At 55.1% G+C, this 22,405-nt stretch overlaps 1 protein-coding gene across 15 annotated transcripts in view; it reads left to right on the top strand.

The window, feature by feature from the left end:
* Positions 1-22,405, top strand: part of FBXO25 (F-box protein 25) — a 58,750-nt gene that overhangs the window by 23,062 nt on the left and 13,283 nt on the right. For 13 of the 15 annotated variants that reach the window (XR_004679126.1, XR_004679125.1, XR_004679124.1 and 10 more), the window contains exons 3-8: positions 2,294-2,397; positions 3,490-3,539; positions 5,885-5,977; positions 16,671-16,764; positions 17,557-17,741; positions 21,109-21,288. Coding sequence is in view for 12 of the 15 variants with exons in the window: in XM_035004333.1 (XP_034860224.1) it covers positions 2,294-2,397; positions 3,490-3,539; positions 5,885-5,977; positions 16,671-16,764; positions 17,557-17,741; positions 21,109-21,288 (706 nt within the window). In the remaining 3 variants the exon portion in view is untranslated. Of the gene's footprint in view, positions 1-2,293; positions 2,398-3,489; positions 3,540-5,884; positions 5,978-16,670; positions 16,765-17,556; positions 17,742-21,108; positions 21,289-22,405 lie in introns of those variants that run through there. The other 2 variants (XM_035004334.1, XM_035004344.1) reach the window with 2 other exon arrangements.

The raw sequence follows: 22,405 nt of genomic DNA, 5'->3' as shown, positions 1-22,405 counted from the left end.
GTGCACAGCCTGGAGCGCCCTGGTGGCCCCCACCTCAGCTGTCCCGCCAGGGTGCCCCCTGCACAAGAGCCCAGAGCCTGCATCCTCCTGGGCTCGCTTCCCCTCATGTACTGTCCTGTCAGGGTGCCCACGCGGGGGGGGGCCTGGGACCCCCCCGTTTGTAGCCACTTTAGCTCCAGCTGTCCTGCCAGAGTACCCTCTGCGTGGGGAGCCTCGGGGCTGTCCCTGCCCAGTCCCACTGGAGCTCTGGCCATCCCACAGGGTGGCCCGGCACAGAGAGCCCCACGACCCCTGGCCTCTGCCAGCCACAACTCCATCCCGCCAGCCAGTCAGCGGGCATGCACGATACCATTCCCTCAGGTTTAGGATTCATAAAAACACGCAGAAGGTCCAGCAGAATGGTCGACAGAGGAAGAACAAGACACAGCGTCGGTGGAAGAACGACCTGACGCAGAGGCAAGCCGTGTGCCTGAGGGAGAGTCTAACGGTCGTACAGATGCTCACCCGGTTGGAGGGAAGGGTGGGTGAGCTCAGACCTTCCGCGGAGGCAGGAAATGCAAACCGAGCCAGTCGGGGCTGAAGGATACAGCGACGGAAAGGGAGACCACGCCGAAGGGTCCACAGCAGACGAGAGGATGCAGAAGGACGGGTCAGGGATCAGGGAGACGGGGGAGTGGAAAGCACCCAAGCTGAGCGCAAGAAGAGGAAATGACATCTGAAACGGAAGAGAGGCCGAGGGATGTCTTGGACACGTCCAGCGAACACACATGCCCGTTAGAGGAAGGGGAAGAGGTAGAGAAGAGGCAGCACTGGTTATTTTCCGGGCTCTTTATGGTAGCCGTCCTACGAGGTGGGAGCTGCCCGCTCACTGTGGTTTGCATCTGCGCGTGCCTCGTGGCCGGTGGTGGGGAGCATCTTCTCAGGTGCCTGCTGACCACCAGTGCCTCTTCCTTGGGGAAATGTCTGTTCATTCTGCTCCTTTTTAATACAGTTGCTTGGTTTTGTTCTTGAAGTTCCGCTGACTTTTAAATCCGGGTTGGTGATGTTGATCTCACTCGTGAAACCAGAGGTAATAAATAAGAGCATTTCCCATGGAACTCGGTCGCTCAGTGGCTTATGTGCACGTGAAATGGAACGATGCGGTCAGCATCCAGCACTGTTGAAGTCATGGTTTTAAATGTTGATTTTAATTTTGGAAGCATTTATTTTTCTTACCCACTTATATTTATGTATGTTTTTACCTGACAGTATAAAAACCATTGAAGATACGCTTTGTGAAAATGGCAACTAAGTTTCCGTAGAGCGGGCATTTTCTCTTGATTATCCGCGTGGACCATGTGGGGCGTTGTGGCTGGTGTGGCCCCGGGGCCTGAGTCCGATGAGCACCTCACTGCCCACATGGCCAAGCGGGTGGACTCCACGTTCTGTGCGCTAGCGTGGGGAGCCCCAGGGGCCACGCTCGCACCGTCTGTGATACGCCTGCTGGAAGGACGCGGCTCCCACAGCCAGGCCTGCCGCGTGTCCGCAGGATGGAATGGGACTGTTCCGCCGGCCGATGCGGGGGGTCAGAGGGCCTCCCCCGGGGCAGGGTCTGGGTCAGGTCAGGGCCCGCCTGCTCTGCCCCCTCGTCCCACAGGCTGTCGTCTGTGTGGCAGCCGCCGCTGCTCTTCCTTGGTGTGCTCATGACTGTAGTTAGGAAAAGCTGAGCTTCGCGTTCAGGATCGAGTCAATGACAGCCGACTCGTGTAAGACCGAGTGTGATGCCCTGGGACTAGCCGTGTCCATGAGTTCCTTTCTGTGGCACCTGCCACCGGATGGGAAGCTCCGCATGTTTCTGTCAACGCACTTGTGCCCGTCCTGCTGAGTGGCCGCGTTGTCAGAGCAGGCTGGTCTCCTGACGTGATGAATGGACTCCCCGGTGCGTGGAGGAGCTGTCACTGCTTTCTTGTCCCACGTGCTGGGAACCAGCCGCGCCAGCCCTCGGCCTCCCTTGGTGGCGCCTACCAGAACCCCTGGGAGAGTCTGATCGTGTTCCGCCCTACCTGGTCTGACATCCTCAAAAGAACCAGAGTAAATCTCAGATTCCTCACAGCAAACAACAGATGAGACATTAGCTTTGTAACCTCAGACTTGTGATATGCTGCTTTGAAAGTTACTGGTAGCTTTCAGAATTCAACATGATTTTTGTTTTGGTCTCCTGAATTGCAAACCAGTATTATCTTTTTTTTATAAAAGGAAAACCAAATGAAGATCTCCCTGTAAAAGTATTTAATAAAATGTGTCTTTATTTCAGTATCTTAAATAGTGACGATGAAGAAATATTCAGTAATGAAGAGCAGGAATACACATCCAAAAAGAGGAAAAAGGATCATTTTAGAAATGATACAGATACTCAATGTAAGATCATTTTTATTAACAATTTTATGATATTTTACTTGTTTAATGTATTGATATACTGAATTGTTTTGACAATGCTATCTTAAGAAATAAAGGACGATACATGAGTGACAGCTCTCTCTGTCCCGTGTTGCCCGCTGACTTGGTTATCAGACTGCAGCTTCACCATTTAGTTAGTAAGATCTGCAAAAACAATAGCAAAACCCACAAAGCAGCTCGTGCATCTGGAATGACTGAAAAATGGTCGTGAGTTCAGTTACCAGTTCACTCCCAAGCAAAGAGGCTAGACGGCAAGGTGTGTTGACTCTGGACTCCGGCCAGAGCTGGACTGGGAACGCAGGCCGGGCAGGGTAGGGAGGCTCCTGGCGGCCGCTCACCTGTGCAACAGGCCCCACTCCCCCCAGCGGCACAAGCAGGAGTCCTTGGCAGCGATCGTAGGGTATTCAGACTCCTGGAAAAGACAGGGTCCTGTGGAGAATAGAGTAATCACGGTCCTTGAAGCTTTGGGACTGAGTTACATGAAAAAGACTATAGTAGAAAAAGAAGAATTGTTAGGGTACACAGAATTAATGACTAACCATATTTTCATAGTCGTTTATGTTTTGATATTACTGCAGTTGTTCATAGAGCTAGTTTTCTTCTAAGTTGAGAAGATGTGGTGCTGTCTTAAGTCATTTTTCATGTAAAGATGTTTCAGCACCTCTTTTTTTTTTAAAGATTTTATTTATTTATTTGACAGAGAGAGAGACAGCAAGAGCAGGAACACAAGCAGGGGGAGTGGGAGAGGGAAAAGCAGGCTTCCCGCCGAGCAGGGAGCCCACTGTGGAGCTCGATCCCAGGACCCTGGGATCATGACCTGAGCCGAAGGCAGACGCTTAACGACTGAGCCACCCAGGCGCCCAGTGTTTCAGCACCTCTTAAACTGATGTCGGGAAACAAAGCAGTTCTGTTGACATTTAACCAAGTGATAGCATCTCTTTATCTGTATAAGTCAGATAATTTTGTTACCATTTACAACTGTTGAAGTTCATTAAAAATCTTCATTTTAAATGATTTGCCAGATTTTAAAAACAAAGTTAATTTTTATTCTAGGTTTTTATCGTGAGAAATGGATCTATGTCCATAAAGAAAGCACGAGAGAAGTAAGTATTCTGTTACAAATAAGAGTATTCGGTGGTGTTTCTGTTGAATACGTAATGTCATATTAAATACGTTCTGTCTCTTGCAGCATGAACTCTCTGGCTCACGTTCTAGCAGATGAAAACCTAGGATCTTTGAAGTGGTGATTCGTGTGTGCGTGTGTGTGCACGCGCACGTGCGGTGTATGGTTGGTGCCCCCACTACAAATCTGAGTCAGCCGGAGGGCTGTTTCAGAGCGAGGATTGGACATTTTCTCCCTCTGTCTCCCCAGAAGCTGCTGGGGTGAGCCTCTGGTGTTGCGGGCACGGGTCCTTGCTCTTGTGTGTTAGGGGCGCTGAGAGCAGGGTGGCCCCCATTTAGAACCGCTGTGACATTGTGGTGAAGTCCGACCCGTCCAGAGCAGTGCGAGCCCTTCCCGCCCCCGCTTCTGCCAGGTTGGCTGCAGCTTTTCTCGGAGCCGTGGACCGTTCGCTCCGACTCCGCTTCCTTCTCTGCTCAGTACCCAGGGACGCTTCCTTTCTTTCGCTCCCTGAGACACTCTTTCTTTGCCTGTCCACAGCAGTTGGGGAGCATAGTCTAGGAAGTGGTTGTTTACCATGGATCACTGCTGCATGTTCCAGGGTGGGCCCGCTCCCCAGAAGCACAGGGGCTAGCTTCTGAGCCGGAAGACTGATTTGGCCTCGTTCATGGTGGCTAGGGCTGCTGTGGGTTTGACGTCGCTCCCGGCTCACACACTCGCTGAGTGAGCCCCGTCAGAGGAGCGCTTGACGGAATCTGACGGACTGGGGCTTACGACTGACTGCTCAGTACTTCCTCTGCTCTGTGTTACCACACCCGTTACAGAGCAGAGACCATTGGGGGAGCCTAAGCAGCAAAGGGAACCTGCTCGTGAGTCTGCAGCGGTGTTGTGTGGGCCCTGTGGCAGGGACACAGCCAGGCTCGGGAGGGTCTGGGCTCCCTGCGCTCGGCTGCGTCTCTGGGCTGAGCACCTGATACGGACCAGGTATCGCCACTGCTTATCTGCGTGGCCCACTGTGGCTGCCCCACAGCCTCTGAGGTTCCACGTGTGGTTCCAGGCCCCCCAAACGCAGGCAGGCTCGTGTGGCCCAAACAAGTGTTTTGCGGTCTGTAAATAGATTTAATTCCCCAAAAAAGAAGAGGCCGCTGTGACATGGGTGGCTGCCTGGAAAGGGGTCTCCGTCTCTACCAGTATTTAGAGTTCCATTCATTGAGAAGATAGAAATGTCAGCGGCGATTGACTTCAGATTATAATCTATAAGTAACCTTTGCTTCCTCACAGCTCCCAGGAGAACAGTTTGCATGTAGTAGATACTCATTAATAACCTGTATTGTTTTAAAAATGTGTTTTGTTGGTTTGTGCACATATAAGGACTGTCCTTGCGATCTGGGCACAAAACCAAATCAGCCTTCATGGGGCATCTTTGGTCTGAGACCTAGGTGTGCACTCCAGCTGTTTTGCTAGCCCCTGTCCCGCCATCCATTCGAGAGGCGAGGGTAATCTGTCACCACATGTTTCTAGGACTATCACCAGCTCGTCTAGCCCCACAACTGTGACTTGAAAATCTCTGCATACTCTCAGGATTTCAAATGCGGAAACTTGAGTTTGAAATGACTCCTGACACCCAGTGTACAATCCTGTGCAAACCAGTGTTGACTATAGGGCCCATCATGAGGGACACACAGCTGAAATAGATGGCAGGGTTTCCAGTACTGAAAACACGCCCCATGTGTTCATCTGTCCCCTGGGCTCTGGGTCCTGTGGGTCAGACGACCAGCTCCTGGGTGTCACTGCCAGGCATCCCCTCGGCTCCCCACCTGGAAACCATACGTAGTTGCCCCCCCAGCCCTGGGCCTCGGGCCTTGGTTTGGTGCGTAGGGCACCCGCCAGACCCGCGGGGCACGGGGCTCCCTGCAGAGGAATTGGGTGTCCTGCGTGTGTCTGTAGCAGACCCATCTTCACAGTAGCCGGGCAGATGGTTTGTGCATCTGTAGGTGCTTAGCCCAGAACACATCCCATTGTGATTTCGGTTCCCAGCTTATCCGCACAAGAGAAATCAACAAGATATTTAGTAAGCATTTGTCTTTGTCATCGTGTCCATAGTGCTGGAAGAATGGCAGAGCATAGTGTCTGCATGATATGCGACTTGTATTTATTTAGCATTGCTGTTTTACTCCATGCTAATCTAAACGTGGAATAAATCATAAAAACAAACGCCCTTTGCAAAAATTTAAGAAAATTTGCATAGACTAATTCACATTAACTGTCACTTTATTTTGACTAATTGACTGATTATGGATTTCAACTGTCTTGTGTCTGTTTTTCCAGAGGCACGGCTATTGTACTTTGGGAGAGGCTTTTAATCGCTTAGACTTCTCAAGTGCAATTCAGGATATTCGAAGGTTCACCTACGTGGTCAAAGTAAGTCTTCTATTTCCAAAGCCATTTCGAGGACACTTGATGGGCTGGGTTTTGAAGGCGACGAGTGTACATATTCAAGACGCTTCTGGCGCTGGTGCTAAGTTGTGTTTGTGATGGCAGGCAGAGCACAAGGAGTGAGCTCAGGAGGAGACGGAAATAGTGGGGGTTTCTCCCACGCTGGTGCCCCTCGTCCCACGTGCTTTCTCCTGGGGCTGCCCCATGTTGCCAGTTTCTCCCAGCCGCACGCGCGGGTGCATTGCCGTGGGAGACCCGGGGGGTGAGCACAGGCTCTTCCCGGGACTCTGACCTGATGGTTTCACCTGCATTTTCCACTCTGTGTCCCCCACAAGCGTGAGCTCTGCTCCAGAGACAAGCAGCGAGCTGGTAGGAGAAAGGGGATTGACACAGAGTGGGTCTCCACAGAAGCCTGGATTGCACCTTGATGGCACTGATGATCTATTTGTAGAGGACATTTTTATCTTGGCTCAAAAAGAATATATATCCTATGTAATGTGTATTACAGGCAAAGTTTCCTTAACGGCTTCTAGGGAATTAAAAGTGTTAGTGGCAGGACAGAAATACTAGGGTTAAATCACTTTACACCTAATGTAATAGTACCTGTTTGGTTTGGCCCCGGTCAGAGCTTGCCAGGGCGCCGTGTGTGACCAGTGTGTGGGGGCCCGTTTGCTGCCCATGCTTCCCGGGAGTCCCGCTCTCTGGGCTGCTGGGGTGTATCTTTTTTTTTTTAAGATTTTCTTTATTTAATTGACAAGAGAGAGAGAGAGGCAGCAAGAGAGGGAACACAAGTGGGAGAGGGAGAAGCAGGCTTCCCGCTGAGCAGGGAGCCCGATGTGGGGCTTGATCCCAGGACCCTGGGATCATGACCTGAGCTGAAGGCAGTCGCTTAACCGACTGAGCCACCCGGGCGCCCCGATGGGGTGTATCCTGATGTGTGCCCTGGCCAACAGGGCATGTCCGTCACTCACCTCTTCTCTGGGTGAGGCACTGCGATTGGACTCAGCTGGTTCGGGGTGTCGAGAGTCCAGTGGCCAGGAAACTGTGCGTCAGCACGGAGGTCTCTGTTCAGTAACTATTTCTCCGCGCACCCTCTTAGAGTTCAGGCCATCCTGAGGTGTGTCTTCGCCGCTCTTGAGCACCTTCACGTCGAGGTAGAGGGACTTCATTGCTGGGTCGGAGCTGGGACTCCGCAAGGGCACGAGCACTCTGTGCTCTGACAAGGCAGGTCTGTGGGCCAGAGTCTGTCCTTTCTGTCACCCGAACCTCCCCACGATGTGTTCGTTCCGTCTGCATGCCACACTCTTACCCGCTGACGAGGACTTTCACCTTTTTGAAAAATGAAAATACCTGCTTTAGCCTCATCCCAGCAGTAAGGGCTGTGACACTGTATGTTTCCTCTGCTGGTTGTTTTCTGATACATAAAAAATGCGTAAGTATAAAGTTAAAACGTACTGTGTGCGTTGCCGACTGAAATGGTCTTGGGCCCTCCTGGAAGTACCACGTGTCTCTGCGTCGTCCTGCGGAGATGGTGAGTGAGGAGCCTGGTGACCTGGGGAGGTGCTGAGACCGTGTGCGCGAGGCTTGCCCGGCTCCGTCACTGCTCGGCGGGAATGCTCACCTCTCACCCCGACCCCCGCCCCTCGGCACCCCCTTCAAAGGCCAGCAGGGCTGCCTTCCAAAGCCCACTTGCTGTGTACGCCTTCTGCTAACAGCAAGGACAGGAGCCAGCGCTCAGGGATGCATCCGTGCATGTGCCGCTGTGGACACGCTGCGCATCTTAGCCCCCTGCCCGGCCTCCGGCACGTCTCCACCCACGCCGGCTCTCCGGCTCTCCCCCAGTTGCGTTCCGTGCGTTCATCTCTGGATTTGCTCGGGACCCCCTGGACCCCACTCCGCTCGCTGCCACCTTCTCCACGGAGATGCGGGGCCTCCTCCGTGTGCTTGGGCGCTTTCCTTGTTGTCCCGCAGGGCGTGCACTCCAGAGAGGGGCACGTGCGCCTTGACCTCGCTGACAGCAGACAGCCTTGTCTGCAGGAGCCTCTGCTTGGGGTTTTTGTGCTGTTTTACATGTTTATAGCAACTCTTCCTCGTCAGCAGCTAAGAGGATTCTCGCGGACTTCTTCCCGTAATTAACACTGAGCCGTCTGCACCCATTAATGTTGGAACACATACAAACAAGGTGTGAGGTGGCATTGTGTTTGAAAATCCTTGATAGTTTCCTTATGTTTCTAAAGGTATTCAGTGATGGTTTCCCTGAGGATTTGTATGAAAGAAATTAAGAATGTGTACTTTTCAATATTCTGTATGAGATTCTCTTGTTCCCTTAAAATTAGCAATTTTAAACTGAGACTAATCAATAATTATTACACGTTTTCTGAATAAAATTTAGTATTAGTTTTACTAATTAATAAAAATTAGTATCAGTTTAGCATCCAATTACAAATGGTCTCAGTTGCTGAAGTAAAGATAAGTAGTTTGGAGTGGACGTGTGGATTTCGTTCTCACCGTGTTAGGTGTGAAAATTCTATGTCTTCCAAAAACAGAAATCCAGGGGCACCTGAGTGGCTCAGTTAAGTGTCTGCCTTCAGCTCAGGACATGATCCCAGGGTCCTGGGATGGAGCCCCGCGTTGGGCTCTGTGCTCAGCGGGGAGCCTGCTTCTCCTTCTCCCTCTGCCTACTTGTGCTCTCTCTCTCTCTGTCAAATAAATAAATAAAATTTTAAATATAAATAAAAAAAACACAAGTCAAAACTAAGTTGTTTCCTCCACAATCCTGTGTGTAACATGATAAGCCGTCTTGGGATTATCTGTTAATATTTGAATGTTTTTATATCTAGGTTACTTTAATAATTTTTCATAATTTTCATCTGATTTTGAGGAATAAGTGTTTTTCCAAGCTGTACTCACTCCACTTTTTAAAGGAGAAGAGAAAATCAATTTTAGGTGCCATGTTCTTCAAGCACGTGTAGCTGACTTAGAATCGGGGCTGAGCCGTTGGGTCCCTTCTGCACCTGGTGCTGGTGGGAACCGTGGCGAGTGACTGTGTGGAGAGGACCTGGGGAGGGCGATGGGGGCCAGTCCCACTCCTCCTTCGTGTAATTGGGCGGGTGCATGTGCTCACGTCAGGCAGCCGGCGCTGGGTCCAGGTAGCAGTGCTTGCTCTGGGCTGACATGGACACCCACATCGGCACACTGGGAAGTCGGCCCGTGCTCAGGCCACCTGCACTGGCAGGCTGTGTCTTCGTCCTTCGTAACTGGTGCCCACGTTGCTTTTCGTAAACGTGCTGCCGAATATCAGCTTCAGGCTCACTGGCCGTCGTGGTGTCACACTGCTCTTAACACCTATCTCTAATTCAAAACCAGCTTCTTCCTGTTTTAATAGTTTGTGAAAATTGTCCTGGCCGGTTTACTCCTTAGCATAATTTGTTGAGCTATTAAATTTACTCCCTGAAAATCAATGCAAACTGAAATATTTCACTCAGCAGTAGTTTTTCTTTTATCAACTGTTTGCAATTATTATTTCAGAACATGCCCTGAGAAATTTCCTTATCGATAAAGAAAAAAAAAGACAAGTCAAGTTACAGCTTAGATTTGACCCTTGGTGAGTGAACAGTTCTTTTATTTATTTATTTATTTTAAGATTTTACCCATTCATTTGACAGGAGTGGGAGCGGGAGAGGGAAAAGCAGACTCCCCACTGAACAGGGAGCCTGACACAGGGCTTGATCCCAGGATGCTGGGATCACAACCCAAGCTGAAGACAGATGCCCATCCACTGAGCCACCCAGGTGCCCCTGTGAGCAGCTCTTAATATCTGATCCATAATTCAGCTTACATTTCATTTATCCATTTATAAGTCACGCATAAGTAAGTTAAATGCATTTTTGGTCAGTTTTATGAGCTTACTTTCAGTAAAATAAAGACAGATTTGATGGAATTTTGAAGAGCTTACTTAAGAAGATTAACCAGACACTTGGAAACAGCAAGCCGGCAATTTCAGAGAATCTTCTGCACCAGATGCAGCCACACTCTGCCATAAACACTGGTCCTGTCTGTGAGTGAAGCCACATCGAGGGGGACGGCACAGGCCATTGCAGGCCCGCGTTGCCCGGGCATGGCCTCCTCCCGTGTGGGTGGTCGCCTGGAGCATAGGGACTCAGCCTGCTTTGCTCACTGCAGAGCCCCAGTACCCATGCGAAGGCCACCTCCATCACGGTGGAGTGAGGGCGTGCTGCCAGAGCCCTGGCAGCCCAGGTCGGCGGCCGTACAGACCCAGGGCCAGCTAACACAGAGCTAGTCCGTCCTTGCTGGGAGCTCAGGTGGTGTCTCTCCTGTGGGCGTAACCACCTTCCACCTCCTGTTTCCTGTGGGGTCCCAGGCCCTCCCGTGGCACTGGGAGAACGGACCGTGCCCCCACCCCGGGACGGATGGTGCCTCTGGGGGCCAGAACGACGCCGTGGACGGCAGGGCGGTGCGCTGGCGGCAGGGGCGGCCATGGGTTGAAGGGCTGTGTGCCTTTTCCAGGATGTTTGTGAAAGCGGCAGCCGTCGAACTCTGCAAACATGTTAGCTGTGCTGCGTTCCTAAGTAGGGACTTCTTGGGGGAGTCCCCTCAGAAGCACCAAGGGTTTACGCCTTCACTTGGGCTGCAGGGGGCATGTGCCTGAGGCCCACGGTTCTCTCCTGCGGACGGCTGAGGCCTCACTGCTGTCGCTGGCCCGTCCCTCACTCTCTTCTGCTTCCACGTGCTGACTCGCTAATCAGATAGTTTTTATCGGAATCGCTTCGTAGTTAGAAGATAGTACGTGCTCATGAGGGAGCTGCACACCGCCGTGGGATGCTGTGAGCCGCCCGCTCCTCCCCCTCCTCCCCCACAGGTGGGCATGCCCCCCCCATGGCCCCACCTACCCCATGGGTGGCCACTGTTCATTTCTCAGGTATTCTTCAGGAAATGTTCTCTTCTGTACACAAGTGTGCATGCCTATTTATACTTCTGTGGGGACGCACAGAATTTTAAGTCCCAGGGAGGACCGTGCCATATATTGATCTGTGATACCGAGAACACGGCTTGGAGTCCTTTCCAGACACGTGCAGTCCTTGCCTGTCCTGCGTTTTCCCAGACGCCCGCTGTTCACCTCTGGGGGTGTCAGAGGTGGTTCGGAACATGTCGTACGTATGGACAGTTTGGTTGACTTAAACTTTACTTAAAACCCCTCACAGGAACATCCGTTTTCCCTTGTGATGGTAAATTCAATATTTAGCATATTCTTCCAGCTTGCGTTAGCCCGTAATTCCCAGCATAATGAGGCTGTGTCACCTGGCTTAGGAAGCTGTTCCCTCGCTCACCTGTCGAAATTCCGTGGGGCACTTTCATGAGGTCGAGGACGGGGTTGCGTACTGTGTCCTTTTTAGTTTTATGAAACTTGAGTGTGCCCTCCATGATTTAATTACAGAAATACTTAGCAATATTGCTAACAAACAGTCAGCATTCCCCAGGGTTCGTTACCTGCTTGGGGAACAGGCGTGCCCGGGGATGGGACTGTTTGCAGACCTCCTGTCCGTAGTCTCTTTAGGCCCCGACTCATCCTGGGTTCCTGTGAGAGCAGTTTGTTAATCCCTTAGTCACACTAGGGGATGAGCAAATGTTAATGTTTATACATGTTTCTACACGGCTAACAAACAAAGCCATGAGGCTAGTCATTGAGAGGTGGGTCGTGGGAGATTCCAGTTCAGACGAGACGGTGTCTCACAGGACCGAGAGTCCCCCGGTAGCAGCGTTTCACTGGAGAGGTGGGATTTTCCAAAAGTGCATACGGTATTCTGAAAGAGTATTTCAGCAGCTTCCTGGCTCAAAAGAAAGTTAAATGGTGGAAACCAGATTTCTGTAAGGGGTGGTTGAGTAACTCGACCAGGAGGATACAGCAGGTCAGGATTGCGCAGCTCTGCCCCGCCCCCCCCCCGCCCCCCAAGGAAAGATGCAGTGTGAATGGGCGGGAGGGCCGGACCCCCAGGATGCCCCAAAAGGCCCACGTCTTGCCCACGGTGTTCACATGAAAAGTTCAGAGTTGTGGAGTTTTGTTTATGTCCTTTACTGGTGGGTACTTTGTTCTGACCTTCCATGTAACTGCTGCATTCGAATCATCAGAATTATCATGCTTTCCTTGGAAATAATTCTAAGTAGTGGATCTGTGGGGTTGAATACCAAACCCTAAAAGTCTATGTCCACATGGAGCCTTAAAACGAGAAGCTTGGGTGAGGTGGGAAGGGGCCTCCCCAGGAGCCCCCAGGAGCCCGAGGTGAGGCGGGGAAGGGCCTCCCCCGGCTGCCCCCAGAAGCCGGGGTGAGGCGGGCTGAGGAGGGTTCTTTGGATCCCGGGCAGCCGCAGGGCTTGGCTCCGAGCTTCTGGAGCTGAGACAACGGGTCTCCCGTGTTCCCAGCACCCAGTGCCTGGCGCGTGGCCCCAACAGCCGTGGGAAGCTCCAGCGGAGGCTGACGGGACTGCAGGGTGTTTGACCCGCGGGAAGAACAGCCATGTTTTGTGCATGCTCCTCTTCCCTGAGGGCCCAAGCACGACTGTTCACAGTGTTTTGAGGGAGGACGGTTCCAGCTGCGGAAAGCTTGGATGCTCTCCTGAGGTGTCACGTGGAAGGTGCAGCCAGCGTCCGGGTCCAGGGTGACGGCAGCTTCACAGCCACGGCTCCAGACTGACCCAGCGCTGGAGGACAAGTAGCGGAACCTGTGAAAACCTTCACTTTGGGGGAGGGGTGGACGACCCTGATGCCACTGGGGCTGGCGTTGGGACCCTTGCTGACGGGTGTGGACGGTCGGGGAACAGAGCGTGCCACTGCCGGGGGGCGCCCCCCGGGCTCTTCCTCGGTGGGCCTGTGTCCTGAGTTAGTTTTGAAGTTAAGAGAATGTTTCCTGCTCTTGGAGGAAGGTTTTTTCAGGGGATCATCTGTTTCTGTTTCCCTCCGTTACCAATCAGCTTTTCGTGTCTGTCTCGTCAGCTTCCAGAAGGAAGGCCCGCCTCCCCCACCGCAGGGACCGCAGGGGCCGCAGTGGGCTCCTGGTACCTGGAGCTGGCCCCTCTGTCTTCAGGCAGCTGCTTCCCTAGACCCTCGCGGCCTCGGCCCCCTCTTGTCCTGGACGTCTGTGTTCCAGTGTTACTTGCTTTGGAGGATGACCTCCTCCCTGTTTCCGGAGTGTCTCACAGATCCTTTAAATAGTGGGGTCATGAAGACAAGGAGAAAGACCTCTGTGGCTAGAATATCTCTTTTTTTTTTTTTTTTTTTTAAAGATTTTATTTATTTGAGAGAGAGAGAATGAGAGACAGAGAGCATGAGAGGGAGGAGGGTCAGAGGGAGAAGCAGACTCCCCGCCAAGCAGGGAGCCCGATGCGGGACTCGATCCCGGGACTCCAGGATCATGACCTGAGCCGAAGGCAGTTGCTTAACCGACTGAGCCACCCAGGTGCCCCTAGAATATCTCTTGATGTGAACATTTCTGAGCTCTCTCCTAACCTTGGCCGAGGACTGTGTGGTATCCCCAGTTGATGCCACGGTGCACAGGGAGGGGCCGAGGCGGGTGGTGGGCAGGGAGCCTTGCTGTCTGTCTGGGTTCAGTCTCATTTATTTACCGGGGCCCCCGGGCACATTTCTGAACCTCTGAAGGCTGCCGTGGGGAGTGCGTTGGTTAAATGGTACCCTGCTCCATGTTGGCTGTGTTGGGATGATCTCTTCAGGGTGACTGAGACAAAGGGGCCACAGCCGTGGACAGGCCCATTTATGCCCCGAGATGTCAGGGTGGGGAGGCGTGCCTTAGGGCATAGGAGGGGCCAGGGGACACACACACTACCGCCCCGACGATGGAGACCTTGCCGTTCTTAGTTTTAAGAACTTTCCCTCTCAGGGAAAACAAGTGACTTTCCTAAATGTGTCCGTGACATCTTGAAATGGTGGCCTTTCGAACTGTTGAAAAGAACTCTAAGGTTCCCGATCCTGTTGAGCCACACTTTTGCTGGTCGCAGGGGAGTGATCGCCATGTAGGAACCCCACTCCCCGCCAAGCACCACGACCAGCGCCTGCAGATCAGGGGGTGCGTGTTCTTCCCAAAGTGGGCAAACGGGTCGAACGAGCCGCTGTGGATGTGAATTGTTTGGTGACTTAGGCCACTTACTTCCTATGCTGTTAAATATTCACCACAAATTCTGCTGAAGGTACAAACTGGCTTGTAGGATACTCTAAATTTTTACTGGTTGTTTTACTGAATCTACAGTTCCTCCTCTTTTCAAGAAAACTGGATATTTAGAAATGGAGAAAGTTCATTCTTTGTTATAGAACTTAAGATTCTTCACAAAAAGATGTCTTCTGTGTTCCTTAGCACAAAAAAGATATATTCTTCTTAAATCTTCCTTACTGTCGATTCAGGAATCAGCTGTAGGCTACCACACCAGGTGTTTGGTAAATCATCTCCCCATAAACATGTTGGATTAAAGCTACTAGCAAAATATGTCAATTCTCCTAAGAACAAGATTCATTAAAGGGGAGGGACCAAGAAATGACAGTGTGGGGCCTCATGCAGATGCCTGTTTTTCTTGTTCATTGTTTTACTTTAGTAAAGAATATATTTACTACAATATGATAGTATCATGAGCGTGTGTGTGTCTAGCATGTGACTGGACAAGTAGGACATTCCTAACAATGTGTCGGCCGACGTGCCGTCCGTGGGTGTCTTCGTGGCCTGATTTTCTTCCTCAGAGGTTGACCCTTTCCCGGCTTTTCTGTTTATCGTTCTATCACCTTTGGAAGATAGTTTTATGATTTGTGTCTTTTGTTTAAAATTGTATATTAAAACTGTATGTAATTTTGAGATACTCGTATTTCACGTTCGGTATTGTGAGAGACACCGGTTTTCAGTCGAAGAAAGTGCTCTCCAACTAACTTGATACTTTGACCTCAGCAAAATTAAATTCGATGTTTAGGTCTGACATTTTTAGTGATGCAGCATAAATTGATGATCATGGTAGACGGGTACGTGTCGGCGTGGGAACACTGGGAAGGTGGGCTTTTGTTCTTTAGAGGGCAGAAGCACGTCCTCCAGAAACCTGAAAGGTCCGTCTCACGGGTCTGCAGGGACCCAGCCCGGCTCTGTCCCCACACCGATACTGTCAACAAGACACCCTGCATGATGACAGGGCCACCGAGGGGTCCAGTAACAAGAGTAAAATTGTAATTTGCGTCACAATATAATTTGAAGGAAATAGCGGTCCTTCTGCCGCTTCTAGAAGTCTGTGAATAAGACAAGAGTCCTGGGGAAAGGGGAGAAAAGGGACAAAGCAAGAAGTGGGAATCCCGACTCACAAACCGTGCGCTCAAGCTGATCCCCAAACGGGAGGCTTGTTTCAAACACAGTCTGTGTCGGGACGCTCGTTGGCCTCTGAGCAGAGGGACGGCGGGGGAGGGGGGTGTCTCAGGCCCCGAAGCCAACCCAGGACACCAGCCCAGACTGCGGGGGTCCAGGGTCGGGGTCACAGTTCTCCTCAGGCTCAGGACGGTTGGTTAGAACGCTCTGTATTACAGAGTTTCCGTTACATTCCTTTTTTGTTAAATGTGTGAGATTGAGAAGACTTTTAAAAATCACATTATGAAATTTTACGTCACTGAAGGCTCTCTGAAGCCGGCAGGTGGGGGCGACCTGTGGGTGATAAGATCTGGAGCCGGGGGGAAGGACTGGGCCTGTCTCAGGCTGGTCCGGTTTGATGTGCCCGGGGCTGTGGGCGGTGCCCTGCGGCGTGTGTCTGTGACCACTGCAGGAGGGGACGCTTGCAGAAGCGTTACTAGATGCTTTCTCCCCCGAAGATGGTTGCGTGATCGTCCTATTTGTACCACCCGCAGTCTGCGTGTGTTCCTTTTCTCCCTCTGGAAACCAGCAAGGTGAGCGGGAGGGCAGGTAGGGCATCCGTGTTCACGGAACCAGGAGGCAGGCGTAATTACTCACAGCGGTGTCAACCGGGCGGGAACAGCCCGGGGAGAAGTGAGCAGGTGTGTTCCCACTTGGCCAGGGGGGCCCGGCTCTGGGTTCCCTGTGTGGAGGGTAGCAGTACTGGGGTCCCCGCAGAACCAGTGCAGGACGCAGCTTGAGCAGAGGCGCATCAGGGAGCCGTGACGCCGCCACCCGGCCCCTCGGCGTCCTGTCCTGTCTCCTCCATGTGGCCATGGAGGCAGATCCCCGTGGGGGGTGTGGGGAGTTGGACATGGTCTGTATGGGCACGGGAGGCGCTGGTGGGGTGGATGAGGGGCCTGAGAGGAGCAGACACGGGGATGCAGGGGCATGGGTGGGCAGATGAGGAAGGAGGACACAGGGTGAGTGTGAAGGGGACACCAAAGGTCCCCTCAGCTGCAGAGGCCACGGAGACAGCCCTGTGGTCGGAGCGCGAAGGGAAAGGTGGGTCCCAGGAACGTCGTCTTTAAACGTTTAAAGACAGCCTTCGGGAGAACCTGCCTGAGGTAAAAGTCTCCTGGGATCTGCCCTTTGAAACCATGTCCCACCCTCAGAGACTACCGAACGCCATAGACAGTGACAGGCGTGGGGTCTCTGAAGAGGACAAGGCAGCATGGCGGCAGGGCCCTGTGGCTTCTGCCTGCAAACTAAGTAACGTGCATCCTTTCCTCCTTCAGCTCCTGCAGCTAATTGCGAAATCCCAGTTAACGTCGCTGAGCGGCGTGGCGCAGAAGAATTACTTCAACATTTTGGACAAAATTGTCCGGAAGGGTAAGTTGGTGACCGACGTGTCTGATAACCAGCGCAGTGTGAGGAGATGGGGCTTCTCTTCATTCCTCCGTCCACGTAACGCCGTCGTATCGGACGGGCGTTCCTACAGGAGGATGAAGAACCCCCGGGTCTCAGGGAAGTTTCACCTGTCGCCTCAGCCGTGCGCCTCCGTAACCAGCGTGGCCTCACATGAGCCTGAGGCTTTATCTTCGGTCTGTCTTGGTCGATCACTCGCCGATAGTAAAAGGAACTTTAACGCTCACGCCATGAGTTTATGCGTGTGTGGGAATTGATGATCACGTGTGTAAGCTCCTTGGGATGAGTGTAAGGGAAAACAGACACTGCCAGTTTTAAAGCCAAAATTGTCGATGCAACTAGAATCACAGTATCAGGCAATATTTGATGTTCTTTTAAATTTCATCACACTTGTGTCTCAGAAATGATGCCAGTTTGGGGTCGCAGTGAAATTAGCTCATTATTTTTATTGTGGTGAAATACACATACCCTGAGTTTTCCATTTTAATCATTTTTAAGCACACAGTTTGGTTGCATGAAGCACATTCTCCACCTGCCACCAGAACGTCCTGTGGTCCCACACTGACCCCCGTCCCATCAAACTCTGACCCCTCCGCTCTGAGCGGAGTCATGCGGGGTCCGTCCCGTCGACACCACGCCCCCTGGGTTCGCACATGTTGGGCGCGGGTCGGGACCCCCTTCCCCTTCCGTGGTGTGTCCACGCGTGGCGCTGGGTCTCTCTCGCCTTCCCACAGTCTGTGTTCTTGTGCGTTCCAGTCCTCGACGACCACCAGAACCCCCGCCTCATCAAGGACCTCCTGCAGGACCTGAGCTCCACCCTGTGCATCCTCATCCGGGGCGTCGGGAAGTCCGTGCTGGTGGGAAACATCAACATCTGGATCTGCCGTTTGGAGACCATCCTCCACTGGCAGCAGCAGCTGCAGAACCTGCAGGTCACTAAGGTGCGGGACGCGCTCTGGGTCACATGCGAGAGTCCTCAGCCCCCGCAGGGGCGCGTGAAAGACCCTGACCGCTTGTTGGAACGTTTGTTTTCAGGTGCATTTGGGCCAGAAGGCCCTGTGGTGGCGTAGATTGCTTTTGGGCAGACAGTGGGGATGGTCGTCGTGGAGAAGGGGACGGGTGACGAGCCTTTGGGGGAAAATGAGACGTCGGGGGCTAAGACACCCACCCCCGAGTCACGGCTGCCTTGTTCTGCCAGTGACTCCGCGCGACACGGCGTCCCTGCTGCCCCTTCCCTGCTGTCCTCCGGGGTCGTGCGTGGTTCTCGGGCAGAGTGAACGGGGGCGACCAGGGGAGAAGATGGTGCAGGTCACGCCGCTGGTTCTGCTCGGGTTTGTTTATCCCAGGAACTAGTTTCACCCGCAGGAGTGTTAACACTGTCGGCTCAGGTCCGCGTCTTGGGGTATTTTGTGCCTCCCTGGGGCTCTGTAAGAGAAAGAATAAATGGAACGTGTCTCTCAGGGCCCGAGAGGCGACCCGTTTTCTCCAAACTGCCCTCCCGGCGTGGTGACGCTGCGTGCTCACCCCTGCGTCCGGGGCCCCATGTGAGAGCGGCTCTTGTCGGGAGTGACCATGGGAAGCCTCAGCTTTGAGCCCTTTGCCGTGTAAACACGAGGTTTACAGAGGAGTCGAGGTTCCCTAAGTACGGCTTGAAGTTACAAGGGGGAGTCCTGCGTTCAGCGCCGGTGAGGCGGGTCCAGACGAGCCGTCACACGTGTCCTCCACGGCTGAGGGCTGTGGTCGGGAGGTCCGTCTGTGAGGTGAACACGCGCACAGTGTGGAAGCCTCACACGAACGGCCACGCCCCAGGTCCCACTGGTCCCTCACGTGGCCGGCCCGCATGGTGGTGCCACCGCAGTGAGTGAGCTGGGGGCAGGCGGCCAGCGGGGCTCTGTGGTCAGCAAGGGAGCTTGAGGCTGGGAAGTGCGCCATTTAGAGAGAAGTGTGTGTTCAGCACAGACGGGGGCGGGAGGGGAAAGACCAGAGGCGGGGTCTCTCCTCCTCGCCTCGGCCGGCTGGCACGACCAAAAAGCCACTGGCCTCCTTTAGGGTCTTTCTGTTGTTGACACCAGCTTGGGGGCAGCACAGACGGAGGGCAGTGGTGGGCACGCCGTCCTGACGGGGCCCGGCCGCACGCTCGGAGCTGGCTCTCCTGTGGCCTTGTGCCCTGCGGCCCCAGCCGGGGGTGATGGTGTCTCCTGCGGTCACGCTGACTTCTCACACGCACAGATGTGGCCCCGTGAGCTCCGGCGGCCGCTGCAAAACCAGGGGCCGAAGGCCTTTTCGGGAAGAGAAGTGTGTGGCCAGATGGGAGGGAGCCTGGATTCGGGGGGTCACTGTGTGCTGGGAGCCGAGCAGCCCGGGCAGGACACAGCCGGGACGGTGCGTGTCCTGGGGTCAGGCGAGCTCGTGCACGGGAGGGGCCTTGGTGCGAGAGTCCTGGGGCCTGAGCCCGGGGTCCAGCCCGTGGGGACAGACCCCTTGCTGCCGCTGTGTGCTGGAAGGTGGCAAGAGCTCCCTGAGGCAGTGACGGGCGGGAGGCGGGACAGCCCTCGACGGCCCCTCACGCGCCAGGTTCTCTGTCCTCGGTCCCCCGGGAGCTACAGCAGCGTGAGGGACCCGAGTGAGGACAGATCGGCTTCCACGGGAGCGGGGAGCACTGTGGCTGTTGCGCTAGCGAGGCCTCCCAGAGCCGTGTTCCTGCGCGCACAGCGATGCGGTTAAGGGGTTCATGCGGGAAATGGCTGAGCCAGGCACTGGGGGCTGAGCTGAAGGCCCCGCACCCCCAGTGGACTGTCCAGCGGGCCGCTCGTGCCCCTTCACGTCGGACTGGTCACAGCCGTCTCGACGGAAGCTGCTGGTGTGGCGGCCACGTGTCTTGTTGGCGGTCACTTCGGGCCTGGAGACCATGTCGCGGTGCCGGGTTCTCGCGCCTCGTGCACCTCACACTCTGACAAGCTCGGGATGTTCGCAGCGGGGCGTCCATGAGCTCCTCCTGACGCGCAAGCTCCTCTTCAAAGGAGGAGGCACCAAGCAGCCGTTCAGAACGCGTCTCCGTCGTTCCTGTAACAGCGTGAAGACCTGGCGTGTGTGATCTGTGTGTGCTCTGCCGTGGGCCAGCCCACGAGACCCTGTGGTCACACCTGCTCCGTGTGAGCCCCTTGTCACCCGCTCACGCCGTGCAGCCCGTCGGGGAGCAGGCGCACGTGGCCGTGGGATGGCGGGACCCAAAGACACACGCGTGACCACGCTGCATGGTGACATCGTGGGCACCCGGCTGTGCCCCAGACGGGCAGCCGGTGCGAGGACCCCACGGCCAGGGGTTGCCGCCAAGGCATCCTCCGAGACGAGCCGTGAGCCGTCACCCCACCGGGCGGCAGAGGACGCCTCCTCCCGGGTCCCCGCACACACAGCACAGGGAGCGCATTTCTCGAACAGGATGGCCACGCCACAGCAGCAAGGACTCGGAAAGCGGCACAGCCGGCCTCTGAGCGCCTCCCTGCAGCCCCGCTCTGGCCATGTCTCTGGATGTGCGCTCTGTGCGGGGGCGCTGGGGTCACCAAAGAGAGCAGAAGCCAGAAAGAAGCCAGCCGTCATCAGGGCTGACCACTGGGGACAAGGACATGAGCCCCGTCAGAAGCACGAGGCTGCGGCCAGGTGTGCAGGCTCGTTCTGTGCGAGGTGGCGTGGGTGCGTGCCCAGCCCGGGGCTGCGACACTGTCGTCTGCCCCCCGCCCCTCTGCCGCCCCTCTGCCGGCCCCCCGTTCTGTCCCCTCGCGCTCCCCTTTTCTGTCCATCTGCGTCCTCCCCTCCCTCCCGATAGGACAACGCACGGGTTCTGCCCACCATGTCGCGCCCTTTCTTGGGGACACACCCACAGGCTTGTGGGAGGGAGGGTGTGGCTTCTACCTTTGATACCAGATGCTGACAGCTGGACGGGGCCTTGGTGGCAGGTCGGTGGCTTTGTTTCCTCTGTCCTCGGACCCTGCCGTCTCTCCACGTGGTCTCTGTGTCGTGTCTGACGAGTGAATCCTGCACATGGACAGAGCCTGGAGGAGCCGAGGGCACAGACCGGCCTCTGTTCTGCTCCCGCCTCTCCTCCGGGGTCCCCGTGCGGCCAGCCGTCTCTTGACATGGGGGCTCAGGGCTCACGTGGCCGAGTGTGAGGGACGGCGACGCCTTGGTCGTGTCTCTTTGGCTGTGTCGCATTTGGAAGCACCCGCTCTCAGTGGGCCGCTAGGTCTCCTTGGAGCCTGGCACGCCTGGGCATCACACGCAGTGAAACCCTGTCCGTTTCCGTTCCCGCAGGTGAACGACGGCCTCACGCTCAGTGACCTCCCTTTGCACATGCTCAACAACATCCTGTACAGACTCTCCGATGGCTGGGACATCGTCACGCTAGGCCAGGTGACCCCGACACTGTCCATGCTCAGCGAGGACAGGCATCTGTGGAAGAAACTCTGTCAGTACCACTTTGCCGAGAAGCAGGTGAGTGTGGCGGCCTCGGGCCCTGGCGCACGGGACGCGTCACCTGGAGGGAGGCTGGCGTGCGTCCCTCGCCTGCCCCAGCGTCTGCACCTGGCTCTCCCGGCCTCCCCTCCCCGCACCCCGCGCCTGCAGACCCAGGGTGGGAACTGGCTCGAAGCGCCCTCGCGTGTGAGCTGCTGGGTGTCGGTGTGCTCACTCGTCACGTGGGCCTCCGTGAGAGCCGCACACACGTGTGGGGCACCTGCTACGCACAGGGTGGCATGGGGCGGGGTGCGGGGGGGCCAGATGCCCAGATGCAGCACGTCCGAGGCGGGGTTGCCCACGGCCCGGACAGAAGAGCAGGAGGACGGGATCGGGCATGCGTGGCCCAGGGGAGGCTGTCAGTCTGAGAGGATGGGCCTGGGGGTGCGGTGTCCTTGGGAAAACAGCGGGCGCCTCCGGCCTTCAGAGTCTTGTGCACGAGGCTGCAGCGGCCACGCCACGTCCTGGGGCTTTCCCGGCGGACTTAGAAGGGCGGCGGAAGCGCTGGGAGCAGGGGGTTTGTTGGAGGGGCCCGCTGCAGGGGGGATAAGCCGCGTCAGTGGCGGGGAGGAGGGTAGTGGCTGGGAGCGCAGGCGTGGATGAAGGAGAGGCCAGCGCACTGGGGCTGGTCCGGTGCGGTGGGTCTCAGAAGCGCACGCCCTGGGGACAGCGAGGCTGGTATGAGGGGTCCAGAGGGCAGCAGACAGAGAAGCGACTTCGTGGAGGAGGCAGCCCCTGTTTCCCAAGGCTGAATCCTGTCCGCCCTGCTGCTTCACATGCTGCAGCGTCTCCTCGGGAGCGAGCACCAGCCCGACGCGGCCCCTCACCGGCCCCTGTCCCTGCACCATTCCCTGCTCTGGAAAACCTCCCCTCCCAGTGGGACCACGCTGCGGGCCGCCTGCTCATCACCCCGGCCGCAGCCTGCAGCGCCCCACCGCGCTCCGGGGCTGGTCAGCACGCCGTCTGCGGACGGACCCCGCTTCTGCTCCACGGCTGGTGGACATCAGGGTCGTTTCCACCTTGTGGCTTTGACGAGTTCTCCAGCTGTGAACACTGCCGTCCACGTTTTTGTGTGGACGTGGGTGTGCACCTAGGG

The sequence above is a fragment of the Mirounga leonina genome, unplaced genomic scaffold (genome assembly GCF_011800145.1).
Source record: "Mirounga leonina isolate KUSES-001 unplaced genomic scaffold, KU_Mleo_1.0 Mir_128, whole genome shotgun sequence".
Lineage (NCBI taxonomy): Eukaryota > Metazoa > Chordata > Mammalia > Carnivora > Phocidae > Mirounga > Mirounga leonina.
Note: the sequence above shows the minus strand (reverse complement) of the source record. Positions and strands in the feature narration are given on the sequence as shown.